General features: G+C 37.8%; 1 protein-coding gene across 2 annotated transcripts in view; it reads right to left on the bottom strand.

Moving 5' to 3' along the window:
- Positions 1-14190, bottom strand: part of Prex2 (phosphatidylinositol-3,4,5-trisphosphate dependent Rac exchange factor 2) — a 303532-nt gene that overhangs the window by 58091 nt on the left and 231251 nt on the right. For both annotated transcript variants that reach the window (XM_004637531.2, XM_023722364.1), the window contains one exon: positions 13963-14077. In XM_004637531.2, coding sequence (XP_004637588.1) covers positions 13963-14077 — 115 coding nt within the window. The remainder of the gene's footprint in view (positions 1-13962; positions 14078-14190) is intronic.

Below are 14190 nucleotides of genomic sequence, written 5' to 3'. Positions count from 1 at the left end.
CTTCCCTTGTCCTTAAAGTTGATACACTACTGCAAAATTTCAAAGCAACACGCTGCACTTAGAACGCAGCAGTCAATGGTGCAGAAGGTCCTTCTTGGGGGACTTGCATCCTGGCGCATGTGAGATGGGAGCTCGGTTCTTCCTGGCCAGAGTTAGAAGAACTGGACCCCAGCAGCCCTTTTCTTATGGGAAAACTGCAGCTCCCAATGGCGGCTCCCCCCGCGCCGGCTTTTTGCTATAACATGCCCCTCCCCAGGCATCCTCAATGCCATTTCTTCACCAGGGCAAGCTAGTTCTTCCTCCCCCGGAATCTGCTCCCAGCTCACTCTCCAATTTCTTTCCTGTTCAGAGAACACACACAAGTTTACAAAAGGCCAGAGCCATGTCCCTCAGCGGCAACTGCTTGTTGTTTTCTTGAAAATTTTAGCCTATGCCCTCTGGCTCAGTGTCACTCAAAATGTGGCCTGCAGACTCAAGAACCTGTGAGGGAGATGTACAAATGGAATAATAATTTGCATTGCTCTGAAGTGCAGATTTATAAAGGCACTTGTGTTTCTGAACAAGATAGAGACCAGCGCAGCAAGCTAGGTGTGGTGTGAGCTGCATAATAAGCATGCGCAGCAGGGCTGCAGCGCAGGACCTGATGTTCCCAAGTGAACTTGTAGACTAGAGGCCAAAACATACATAAAAACTGAACCTAAGTAGAAGCATTTATTGTAAACTTATCACCTCTGCAATTAGTTTTGGGTTTTATTACATTTTATCAGTGCACATTACTATCACATGATGGCAGAGTTTGCTTTTGGAAATAGGTGTATGCATTTAATATATCTTAATCCATTCAGTCCTATTAATCCCTTTTCTCCTGCCTGTATCCTTCTGAGTCTCTAGAAGACTTGATAGTACTGCTGTGGGAGGAGAGAGCACCTGGAGGTGACATCAGTGCTTAAGAAGCTAACCTTGGATTATGTGATATTCTTATGAACTTAAAGAGAAGGGTCTCTACCATGTCATGAGCCCACGAAAAGAGAGAGTAATGTGGTCTAGGAGGCTAGAAAGATTAACCATTAATGATAGTCAAAATGTTTAAAATAGTAATTAGATAAAATGAGAGGGAGACATAGAAGGAATAAAGAACAGAAAGAGAAAAAGGAAGCAGAGAAGGAAACGAGAGAGGCAGAAGCAGGTACGTGGAGGGTAGCAAGAGAGTAGGAAGAAGAAAAGAAATTAGGAAAAGAAGACAGGAAACAGTTGCCAAAGTTCTTTGAGCTTAAGGGCTATTAAAAGAAACTCAGAAAGAGTTTACATTTGTCCACAAACCACGCTGTCATCCCAATCTAAATTCATCTGTATCTCATACTTCACACCAAGCAAGAACACAGCCCATTTGTCATGTTAAAAACCTTAAGTATTGGCATATGCAGTATTGACAAAAGTACATGAAGAGATGCTAAATATATGAAGATCTTATTTCTTTGAAACCTTATTTTTTGACTGTTCAAAAACCCAAAATTAAGGGCTGGCTAATTAGCTCAGCAGATTAAAGTGCCTTCCAGCAGGTACAGGGGCCGGGGGTTCAACACCCAGCCAGGCCTGTTGTGCCAGCCCCACTCCTGGGGTACACTCAGATGGCAATTGAGACTGGGTGTGGTGGCACGCACCTGTAATCCCAGCTTTTGGGAGGCTGTAAATAGGCAGATCACTACGAGTCCCATCGAGTAGTGAGACCCTGCACACCCTAAGGACCTTTCGTAAAAAATAAAAAATAAAAAAAAACAAAAAAAGACTTTAATTAGCAATATTTTATTGACTACTTACAGAATCTGCTAGAATTCAAGGTCTAACAGTACAGACCTGCATGTGATACTTTTTCAACTACATTTTAAGTACACAATGCATAACAAGTTCCTTTTTGCATACTTCTACTGGAGGTAGCAACAAGGCTTCTGCAATGTTGTTCTTAGCAAATCTGGGAAAGCATCCTTCCTGTCTGTGTGATAATGCCAGGCCCAGAAGCACATTCTTCTGAACAGGTTTTCACAACAGCATCTATCTTTGTGTCATTTTCCAATGTGACATCAAATAAAGCATCTGTATTCTCAGGAGAACCTCTGAGCACAGCCAGGGCTTTTCCAGCTTCTTATATATAACTGTTTTATGCAAGTTCCTTCAGGTCTTTCCCACTGGGCTGTGAGGTCAGCTGCCCCAACATCAAGCATCTTGGAGAAACCTCTGATACTGATTTTTTTCTCCAGTTAAATGCTGTGCAAGAAACCTATGAAATGCATTTTCAGATACAAATATGCTATTCTGTATATCAGGAAAACATTCAAGACTGACTGGACTTCCGGCTAACATTCATGACAATCTACAACGCATCGTTAGCTCCAATGGAGAAATACGGAAATGGGATTTGAGGTATTAAGAACTTGCCCAAGTCACAGAAGTAGCCAGTGGAAAAATGAAAATTGGAATCCAGCTTCAATGGACTGTCCATCCTCCAGTAGATTAATACAGCAGGTTATTTCCTGTCATTACCCTTTTATTCAAATCACTACGTACTTTCACGTTTACCCCACTCTTACTCACCATGACCTAAAGGCCATTCATCTGTTAAGCACATTTATTTCATTTTTCTTTCAACTGGCTCATATAAATGGCAGTGAATGTCATATGAGATTTACTGGAAACACCTTTCCTATGACTAGCAAGAAATTTGGTTATTATTTTCCACTGTGTTTTCTCAATGCATCCAATTTTATAATGAATTCATTGATATCTCAAATAGATTAAATTCAAAGCCTACAGAAGCAAGCACATCAGAATTTTAAATTATTAATGTACACACAATTATGCAAAACTTGCTGTGAATGAGGTAGAGCTATAGGCTTTCAATTTTGTATGGTTAAACAGCTTAATATTTGAACAGACTTAAATGAAAACGTCCTATTAAGTTCTGTTTTGTTCTATCAAAACATTTTAGATAAAATGATGGTATAATCTTATTTTCTGCATATAATTATATATTATTACACATATAGTATATATTTTGACACTTTATTATAGAATTAGATGCCATGAATAAGGGTGATAATGCATTTGGTTGGCATTTAAAATTGATGCAGATGCTTTTCTGACAATGTGTAAGATTTTATGAGCACACTCATTATGACAAAAATATATTAGTGGGCTTGACTGACTGTCAGGCTCCTGAGATACTTCGTATTTCAAGGAACAATAAGAATCCATCTATTTCAGTCCCTTTGGTCCTCCGTAAACTCCTCCTGCTTCACTTTCTGCTTCATGGCTCTGCGCTCCACATTGAAACAGCATCTGTCCCCTCCTCTACCTGGCCTATGAGTATCACCTGTCCGAACTGTCCCCAGCCTCTGAATTCCTCATTCTTTCCTAGATGCTCCTTTTGTATGTTTCCATGCACATTTTTACTTCTGCCATGATGTTCAGGTCAGTATTTCAAAATGACCTGTTTGTTACATTTACTTTCCTTGCCCTTCAAGATTTTCTACATTGCCAATGTTGTGCATATTCCTGTACTTGCATAGAAGCACAAAATAAATACGGAGGAATCATAAGGACTCATCCCAAAACAGGATGGGTGTGGGTGAGAAGACCCACCCAATAATGACAGAGTCAATACTATTCTCCAGGTGCCTACTGAGGCCATCATTATGTTGGTCAAGAACCTGCCACTATTTCTATAGTGCATTGTGGCCTGGCTGTCCTCACTTTCAGGCATTTACATTTATAAAGACATTTATTAATGACCTACACTTTCTCACCAACAAGTAACTAAAACAGAAAAAGAAAGTGAAAAAGAAGAAACACACGAAAATAACATAAAACATAATGTGGTAAATGCTATCCTAGAGAGACATAAGGGAATGTAAAGAAAATTTCTTATTTCAGGGAAGTAGAGCAACCTCACAGGGTGAGATGAATTTTGAGATGTGTCCAAGATGATGAGCAGGAATTGGCTGGGCAACAAAAATTTGACTCATTCTGGCTGAACATTTCAAAAACCCAGAAAAAAATGACTCTCTTCCTAAGTGACTGACAGAACTTTACAAAGTTAAACCTACATAATGTAGAATCTTGCCCACAGGCCAACTGGTCTACCCATGCAAACAGCTTTCTTTACAGAATTAGTGCTCTAATATTCTCTTAAATCATGAGTTTCAATATATACATATTAATTTGTTATAAATTGAAATCATGTCTCTTTTATTGAGAGCTTTGAGCCCAAGTTAAATTTCCAGACTGGTTTAGAGGTAAAGCTTTCAAAAGATAATTTATAATCATTCACTCACCTTCCATGGTACATCCACAAAAGAAGTCTGAAACGTCAGCAAAAAGAACTGAACAAAAGCAAAAAGGAAAAAAAACCCTCACCAGAAAGCTTTACTTAGATGCCTTGAATATATTTTTAAGACTGATTGTCCTTGTGATCAGACAGAAAAGTCAGCAGAGTTAAAAATAAAAATCAATCTTGCTTCTATAAGCACTAAGAATTTTTCCTCATAGAATATATTTCCCTAACTGATTCTTTGGAGCATGCTTATATTCTGTTTGACACTTCAAGTTCTCCTTTATTCCAAAGGAAATTCTGAGCACAAAGTACTTTGATCTTCTCTTAGCTTTGTTGAAAACAGTATCTTTTTCTTAGCTTGGAGACAAAAAAACCCCAAAAACAATAGCATTTCTTAGCATCGAGATAGAGATGACTCTTTTTAAAGGATGCTTTTAAAAGAAGATGATTTTGTCTGCTCCTATTTGTCAGTCAGTTTATCTGGTCACCCTTATAAATATTATCACAGGACAGGACCCACCTTTAAAATGTGAAAACTCATAGTGAATTAATTCAATTTCCTGTGCTGACTTTCTCTAAAAACTGCATTAAAATGTATTTAAGTTAAGATTAGAATAAATATTGGTTATAACTACTAGTAGTCAAGGGCAAATTAATTAGTCTGAATTCAAATAAGAATAAGTACAGTACAGATGAATTAAAAGATTACATGTATAATATATGCAACTATACTGTACTCTCAGTAAACTGAAGGAAGAGACGTTTAGTAGAGTTATAGTACTTTTCAAATAAAAAGAAAATATGTTGCTCTCGAAGTGTCACTACCACTTCAACTTCATCTGATTTTTGTCTCATTTGAAATTTATGAGCACTGACACTGTTGATGAATTTTCTAAACAAGTCTCCAGCAGAGTCAGCATCTGCACCTTTCAAATGGCCTGGAAATTTTTGGATATAACACAAATCAGAGTGGATACTGGTATGAATCCCAGAAAATGATAATATTCCTAAACTTTTGGAATATGGTTACATATTATAATCAACATGATTTTACAGTTCCACTCAACTATTTACATACCATGTATTAACTACAATAGAAGCTAGGACCTGGTTGCCCTCATACTGTCCAGGTAGGTATGTAAATAACCTAGAAGCCAAAATAAAACAAAAGGGTTAAGTTTGTAAGAAGATGACTAATTCCAGCTGAAGTTACAGCTGAAGGCATCCCGTAGGAAGATAAATTTGAGATGAGTACCTAGGACTTATGTTCTTCAGCAAATGGTAATGGTGCTAAAGTATGTCCTGGGTGAAAGTTGAGGTAAAAGAAATGGAGAAAGAATGAAACGATGAAGGGCATAAAAGGAGTATACAAAGTTTATTCTGTTCGAATGCTCCATGTCCCCCTTTCTCTTGAATTCAAGTTTCTGTACACCTCAGAATTTCCGCTTCACCTTTTAGGGTTTTCACACGTGCTGCTCCCTCTGCCAGAACGTACTTCCCCTCCTCAAAAGTTCATCCTCCTTGCTCTCTCCTGAGCTTCTGAGCACCATGACCCCGTTTTCTCTTTCAGATCTCAGCTCCAAGGTCACCTCTGCAATAATTCCTTCCTGACGCCATCAGCCATCGTCCCATTCCCAGTCAAGACAGATTCCCTTCTTAGACACCTAGCACCTTATGTCATTCTTACATAATTTCTTTCAGATATATTTATAAGTTATTAATGAATTTTTCATAGTTATCATCAGCCCCAGATTGTTCTTAGCAGGCAGCTGTTACAGCACCTCACTGTGCTGTGCTGTCCTTGGTACTGGGAAGGCCAGCAGTTTTTGCTCAACTAATGTTACCATCCAGCATTCCATTTAGTTGTCTTTGGTACAAGAACTTGGCACTTAAACATAGCACTTACAGTGTGTATGTTAGATTATTCCTATATTTCACATAGGGGGAAGAAGACAACAAAGCCTGTAAGTATTATGGATTAATTCAGATTCTTTGTAGACTCAGTTTTCACCCCTGCCAGGGGACAGTCAGATCTTACAAGAAACAAAATATACAAGTCTAAAACTCTGCAATCTCAATATGAAAAGAGAAAGGAATTGGACATACACGTTTAGCTTACAACTAGCTTAGAGAAGCCAAAACATGGACTGATCTGCAGCTAAAAACCAAATCAAACCCGACTTTATTGACAGTGTGTGAAAAATATAGAACTGCTGTGGAGTAGATAAAACAGCAGGAAGTGCTCTGTTTCACTTAAAAATCATATCAGTTAACTTTAAAGCTGAAGCTTTGTACAGAAAAATAATTTCAGAAGCTGGCAAGACAGCTCAGCGGTCTAAAGCGCCTGCTTAGACAAGCATGCAGATACTGCAGTTCGGTTCCAGCATCACATGCAGCATCAGCTCCACACCCGGGGGGGGCTGAGCCAGCCACAAAGAAGAAAGAAAGAAAAAAAGAAAGAAGGAAGGAAGGAAGGAAGGAAGGAAGGAAGGAAGGAAGGAAGGAAGGAAGGGAAAATTAAAAGCAAAGGCAATTCTGTATGCTAATTAATATTCTCCTATGTTCAGCTGTTCACTTGTTTACTCCCATTGACCCAAAGGAGTTCACACATACACTCATCAGCAGTACAAAAATGCTTCTATTCCAAGCCTAGATCTACTGTTTTCTATTGGATCACAGAATAGGAAACAGTATTTTTGCACACTGACAATGCGGGAATAAAAAGAAGAGGCTGGGATCTGAGCCTAGGACCACGGACAGGGCATAAAAGCGGAGAAGCTGAAGTTCTGCTATCCTTTCATTTTTGGCCATGTGAAAGCAGCACTCAAAGGCCTGAGGTGGCCCTAAGGCCACGAAGCCCCTCATGTGTGCCCTGGGTCAGGAGTGCATGCGCTGACGGAATTCTTCCCTCTCCAAAGTGGACAGAAGTGACATGTTTCATGGAGGAGTAATCATGGGAATACTCAAAATATTTATTTCTGGTTGACATTTTTCAGCTGATAAAACTATCCAAAATACATGGCACTTGGATTACTTTCTGTGTAGTTTATCTTAACAAAATTAATTCTTTTCTTGCACTTATTATAGAAAATAAATGTGGATTTTTTAAAAAATAAAAGAAAATATTCTATTTATTTCTCCAAAGACATACCTAAAGAGAATATTTGCTTTAAATAATTTTTTAAAAATTTTCATCCTGAAAATACGATAAATTTACATTTTGACATGCCAAATCATAAGCGTTAAAAATATAGCAGGAAGCAGTCAGTTTATCAAAATAATGAATTATCTTATTAGTATATAATGTTTTCTTTGATTTTTTTATTTTACCATTTCACTTACACCAGAAGTAATATTTAAAAATAATAATCTAGACTCTTAAAGCTGCAAGGACTACTTTGGTGCATGGAAAACTGTTCACATTTACAATTTATCTCTTCAGTCTCCACACAGTGGTGCTTTTTGTCAATAAGGCTACACATTAAAATGAAAGGTTTTGGTAATGATAAATTACCCCTAAGTAGGGCAGGGGAAAATGATGCTGATGGAAATTATGGCTCAGAGCCAGAGGGACTAAAAGGGGAATTTTAAGTATTAAACATAAAACCACTAGTGCTAGATGGAGCTGGTGGAGGGACAGGTTGGCAATGCCCCCAACTCCTGAATTTTTCTGTCAGAATTCCAGAGTTAAACACTTTACATGCTGTTCCTCTCTAATAAGCAGCAGAAAAATCAATCAAAATGTTATCTGACTTGGCCCAGGAGGGAGGCTATATTTTAGAACCGGCTGTGAAGCATTTCTGTTAGCTCTCAGCCTTGTTTGTAAGTGAAACAGCTAGAGTAGGGTACCTTCAGGCAGCTAGGGCTGGGGTCACCGGGTATGTGGCAGGGCTGCCCAGAAGTTCTTAGTCTGTATTTCTATAGGAGGCTGGAAAAAAATGCTCAGGCCAGCCAGCTGGTCTCAGCTCGCTTCACTAACACCTTTCTGACTTTAACCATTTTGAACATTATTTGTATTAGATGCATGAAATACAAAAGGACAACATTAACTCAATAAAAATTTCTACTGGCTTCTCCATTGCACTTACAGTTAAGTCCAAAATTCCCACAAAGGCTACAACCCTCTGTAACTGGGCTGGGCTCATATTTCTCAGCTGGCATCATGGCTCTTGTGTTAGAACTCACTGGCTTTTTTTTTGTCTTACACTACCATGGGAAGCCTGTGCCCATTATGTGCAGGCATCAATTTACTGTTTTAGGAAAAATCTTCTTCTGTCGTTTGGCAAGGTGGCCTCCGCATGCTTCAGGCTGATATTCATATAACACCTCATGATGAGGTAGCCTTGACTTCTCCATCTGAATTATCAACTTCTGGTATCAATTTATTTTATATTTCCTTCACTACAATTTTAATGATCTTAAATATTTTGTTTATGATTGATTTACTTTTGTACTTATCCATTCTCACAAAAATGGAGACTTCTGGTACAAGAATGATCACAGTGAATGATTACTAAATCAAAGGAATTGGGAGCAGTGGGTTATATCTGATACAGTAACAGAGAATTTGCTGTCCATTCACTGGGATGGCCTTATGTTTATAAAAATATAAACATTAGAGAGAAAAAGCTGTCTTAGATTTAAATCCCAGTTTTACCACTTATTAGCTAGGTAACATTAAGCTACCTAAATGGAAATGCTTCCAAGATTTAGTTATTACAAATTGTACTACTGTAAACATAAGTGCACATACATTGCTGTGGCATGTTTTTAATTCTGCTAGTAAGATACTTAGAAGGGGAATGCTTGGGTCAAATGGGACCTTCAATCCTAGCTTTTGAGAAATATCTATACTGATTTCCATAATGGTTGTACCAGCCTGCACTCTCACCAACAGTGGAGAAGGGTTCCTTTCTCCCCACAGCCCCTCCAGCATTTGTTATTGGTTGACTTCTTGATGACAGGATTCTTTCTTGGGTGAGATGGACTTTCGCTCGGTGTTGTTTTAATTTGTATTTCACATGATCAGTGAGGTTGAACAGTTTTTCATCTATTTCTTTGTCATTTGTATTTCTTCATCTGAGAAGTATATATTCATCTCAGATGCCCATATTTTGATTGGGTATTCGAATTTGGGGGATTTGAGATTTTAAATTTTTTTGTATGTTCTAGATAGAAAAACATTTTGTCTGAGGGAAAATTGGCTAAGATTGTTTCCCCCTCTATGGATTGTCTTTTCATTTTATTAGTAATTTCTTTTGCTATGCAAAAGCTTTTTAATAAGGCAGGATCCCAGTTGTTGATTGTTTGAATGTCTTTCATACAGTCTGGGTTTTATTCATAAACTCTCTGCCTATAGCTATGCCTTCAGGATTTCTGCCTACTTTCTCTTGCAGTAGGTTTAGTGTTCCTATTTTATATTTAGATCTTTGATCCATTTTGACTTTAGTTTAATGCATAATGATAGATGGGGCTACAGTTTTAGTCTTTGACATGTACAAAGCCAGCATCGTTAATAAATTCCAGCACCATTTATTAAACAGACCATTTATTTTCCAGTGAACATGCTGGAAAATGTTCATTATTTTCATTCATCATTTCACCCATCATTCAAAATGTTCATTCATCATTTCACCCAAATGTTCATTAAGTGAGGAATGTAATAAAAAGACTGTACAGTCTTTTATATAACAGAGTACTACTCAGCCATAAAGAAGGACAAACTTGAGACTTTCACAGGTAAATGGACACAACTTGAGACCATACTCATAAATGAAATAAATCAGACTCATGTGTGCAAATACCATATTGTATCCCTGGTATGAGAAACTGAAAGGATAAATAAATTCTAAACTGTACAATAGTTGTTATAAAATAGGAAGAAATTGTTCAAAAGAAAAAAGAAACTAGAATGGGTGAAAGGGAGTAAGAATTGGGAAAAGGGAAAAACACAAGTCAGTTATACTATTAGTGTCTCTTAGTTCATTCAAAGAAGGCTTGTGCTAATATTGACTGGAGAAATTTTATGTCCGTATCTTGAGCTCTAAGTGATTACTTTAAAGATAATAACATATAGCGTATTAACTATTGTTATTTTTCTATTATTTTGCTATGAAATTTTGTTTTACCTGTTTTTCACCACAAAATTTAAAAAAGGAAATGCTAACATGGAACTCACTTGGTTTTTAAGCATTCCATGCAATCTGCCTACTACCATGATGTGACCGCCTTCTCATTTATTCATAAAACTTTGCTTATCATTTCCTTTTGAGTACAAAGCTACTCCTAGAGATTCTTGGCTGTCCTGAATCAATGTGGACACTTGGTTCTGGCTTGTCCAGCACCCTTCACTGGTCAGTGGCACTGCGCCCACTCAGGAACCAGCAAGTGGAGTGAGTGCCTCCTGAGGTCAGCCACTGATGCTGCCGGGGCTAGGAGCACCTTCTCTTTTGAGAACATTATGCTGGATTATAGCGACCATCTTTACACAAACAGGAAGCTACAGTGTAGCTGAAAATGAAGCGCACAAAGAGGATAGGAGCAAGGGACACAGTATGCCAAGAAGCTCATACCGGCCCAGCCTAACTGTGCCAATGCATTAGTTTTGCTTATGCAAGTTTGAGTTTAGTTTCTAAAACCTGTCATCTAAAGAATGCTCTCTAGTCAGAAAGTTTTGCTGTAAGTCTGGTGGGGAGGGTTCAGGGAACCTTTCCTGGCCTCCAATTAGTGAACAAACTAATGTCTAGGATGAAATGGTCTTCAGTCAAAGTGTGAAAAAGGTCACTAGGGTTTTGAGGAAAGACTGGTACCTGAAGGCTGGTTTTTAAGAGGAGCAGTACATGCCCTTTGAAATGGCAGTGCTGGCTTGTGGCTGTGCAAACATGAGCAGACTGTGGTGAGTACTTTAGCAGTGTTTGAGCTCATGCAAGAAGCGAAAACATTAAGAGCTAATTGATACCTTATTCAACAAATAAGCAGGAAGAGTATGCACAATTGAAAATAAGGAGGAAGATAAGCACATTCTGTGCAAAGGAGAGCTGATACACAGCAGTGCTGGTAAGGGCACTCGATGCGGACTGAAGGTTTGTAAGTTTAAAAATGCTTTCTTCAGGAAAGTGACATTGAAATGTTTTATTATTGGAAAAGAATAGCATGTTATTAATCATGTGTTATTTTATTCATAAAAATCATTAAGAAGCCCCTTATCAGGTGTTTTTTATATAAATATGCATTCTGCTAATATAAAAGACCAATTGAGGTGAGAATGGTATGTTAATTCTGACTTCTTCTGTCAGTTAAACCTAAGTACTGTAATGTCATTCAATGCACAGTTTTGGAGAGATTCTGATGCAAAAGAACTTTGATAAACACAATGGAGCACACCCATTGAAATAAATTTATTCCTTATCTCAAAGATCTTATAAAAAAGATGAGAAAGTTCTACACATAACTGTATTATCAGGACGAAAAACTGAATTTGATAACAATCATGAAATAAAATGAAAAGCTGGAAGACAAATCTGATTACTCACCTATGAGTGAGACAGTGGTTCTGAAATTTACTATGTGAAAGAATAACCAGCAAAGCTCATTGCAACTCAGATTTCTGGGCCTACCACGAGTTTTTACAAGTTTACAGGTAATACTGATGTTAGAGTTTATCCTTGAGAACTTCAGATCTATAACTGGTCTTCAGTTCTGGCTCTACATTCAATTCTCCTTGGGAGCTTCTAAAAAATTCTCATGCCCAGATTCACTCCAGCACCAAAACTTTTTAAAAAGTTATTTTGTGCAGATGAATACAGCAAATAGAACATTGAATCCTAAGGGTAGTTTGATGAACAGTTGGAGATAGCAAAAAGCAGATGCCAGGGAAGGGCAAGGAGTCACTGAAAAGGGCAGGAACATTGGGCACAAGCTTAAAATGACAGTATGGTCCATAGAGAAAGAAGTGCAGGGTAAAGTCATGAAAGGTTGTCACTGGCATGCCAAGGAGCTCTGACTCCTTTGGGGGGCTGGACAAATCCTCAGAGTCCTTAGGGAAGAAAGAGGACATGCTATGGAAGCACACTGCTGAAATTAACACCACCAGTTCCCAGAGACTGGGAGATCAGTCAGGGCGCTGCAGCAAGTGTCTGTTTCCTCAAACTGGTGTCTAGGGACAGATGCTTGGGGCCATGTACTCTACACATACGCTGTAATTTTGGATTCTCCATTGAAAGATACCTGAAAAAAACACGTTATCAGTTGTAAAGGCACCTTGTATGACAAAAATTGTCAATTGAAGGATTTTCAAAGAGTGAATTTAAGCTGCATAAGCTACTGTTTGTTAGGAAGAATAAGAATTGAAGGTTAATTATTTTTTCTTTCCTGTGTAATGAATCAGTTTATTACATGCTTTTGAGAAATATTGATCTATGAAGGTAATAAGACAGTCAGAATCATCAGGATCCTCAGCTATATATTAAGAGAAAGAGAAAATTAATCAGAAAAGATCTTCAGGATTTGAGTCTGAGACCGACCTTCAGAGCATGAGAAGATGATGGAGGAAGCAGAGGCCCTGGGAGACAGGACAGGTTTGTGAGACGCGAAAAAAGAAAAGTGATTGTAGTGGGAGAAAGCCCGCTCATGGGTGGGGGGCAACATACATTCTGCGGGGCATTGAGAAATTAATTTATCTTCACAACTTGGCCATAATATAAACAAAAATTTAAAATTGCCACACAGGTGTTCTTGAGTTATTAGAACTCAAGGACAAATAAAATATATATTTTTAAAAAATAAAAGTCTTACAGCTAGGGATATAGTGCAATGACAGAGCGCCTGCCTGGCGTGTGTGAGGTCTTGGGTGGGATCCCCACTGCTGTAAAAAAATGAATAAATAAACACAAATGTGTCAAATAATTTCAAATATGGATCTCTTCACAAGATCATTTATAAAGGGGCTGGGGAGATGACTCAGTAGAATAAGCGCTTCCCTGGCAAGCGCAAGGGCCTGAGTTCAATCCCTGGTTCCACCAGAAAAAAAAAATCATTTGTAAAATAAGAAAATACATATGTTAGTAAATGTTGAAATTTGAAGCTTCTGAATCAATTTTCCCTTTACTATTTGTGGTTAATTTTCTCTGCTACTTACCACCCATTATTTCTAGAGGAAAACATGTTAAGTGCAAGTATCACTATACCTATTTGGAAGAAGGTATTTTTCCAGTATTGACCACCTGGTCTGTTCCTTTCTTCATGCGAAGCATACTCTTCCACTTGGGAGAACGTGCTGGCTTTTAAATGGTACAGGAAGGAATCTACTGACCCTTAACTCACCAGGCTTCGGGGTGGACCCTAAAATGTCAAGGCTTTCCCACTGGAAATGCTCTATTGTGTACTCAATCCCCTGCCTTTATCTACTTTAGCAACAAGATAACATGAAAACTTAAAAACAGTTTTTCTTAATTATTTTTATTTGGAACATATGTAGCCATTAGGATATCTAGAACATTGAACACTATATAAGAAAAATTTATATCAGAATAAATACCATTACTAATAATCATCTAATAAAAAGTCATAAATATTTTTCATATGCTCAAAATACAGAAACTTATTTTAAAAAAACTTAAAAAGTAGGTGTCACATACCTGAGCTTCTGGTTGTACTGTCTGACCTTTTCCAACGAGGCTGCATTTATCTGGGCTTGAAATTCTTCCACTGAAACATTGTCTCTGTAGTAATATCCTTCCATGCTCTCCAAAGCTGTGCAAAAAGATAATGTACATTTCATGCAATTGTATAACTCAAGTTTTCCATATTTGGTGTAATTTTACTGACTGTTAGACTATTTATGAAATAACACCAAGCATGATTAT

The sequence above is a fragment of the Octodon degus genome, unplaced genomic scaffold, assembly GCF_000260255.1.
Source record: "Octodon degus isolate 3935 unplaced genomic scaffold, OctDeg1.0 scaffold00091, whole genome shotgun sequence".
NCBI classification, from domain to species: domain Eukaryota; kingdom Metazoa; phylum Chordata; class Mammalia; order Rodentia; family Octodontidae; genus Octodon; species Octodon degus.
The sequence above is the reverse complement of the archived record's forward strand: the minus strand, read 5'-3'. Positions and strand labels throughout refer to the sequence as shown.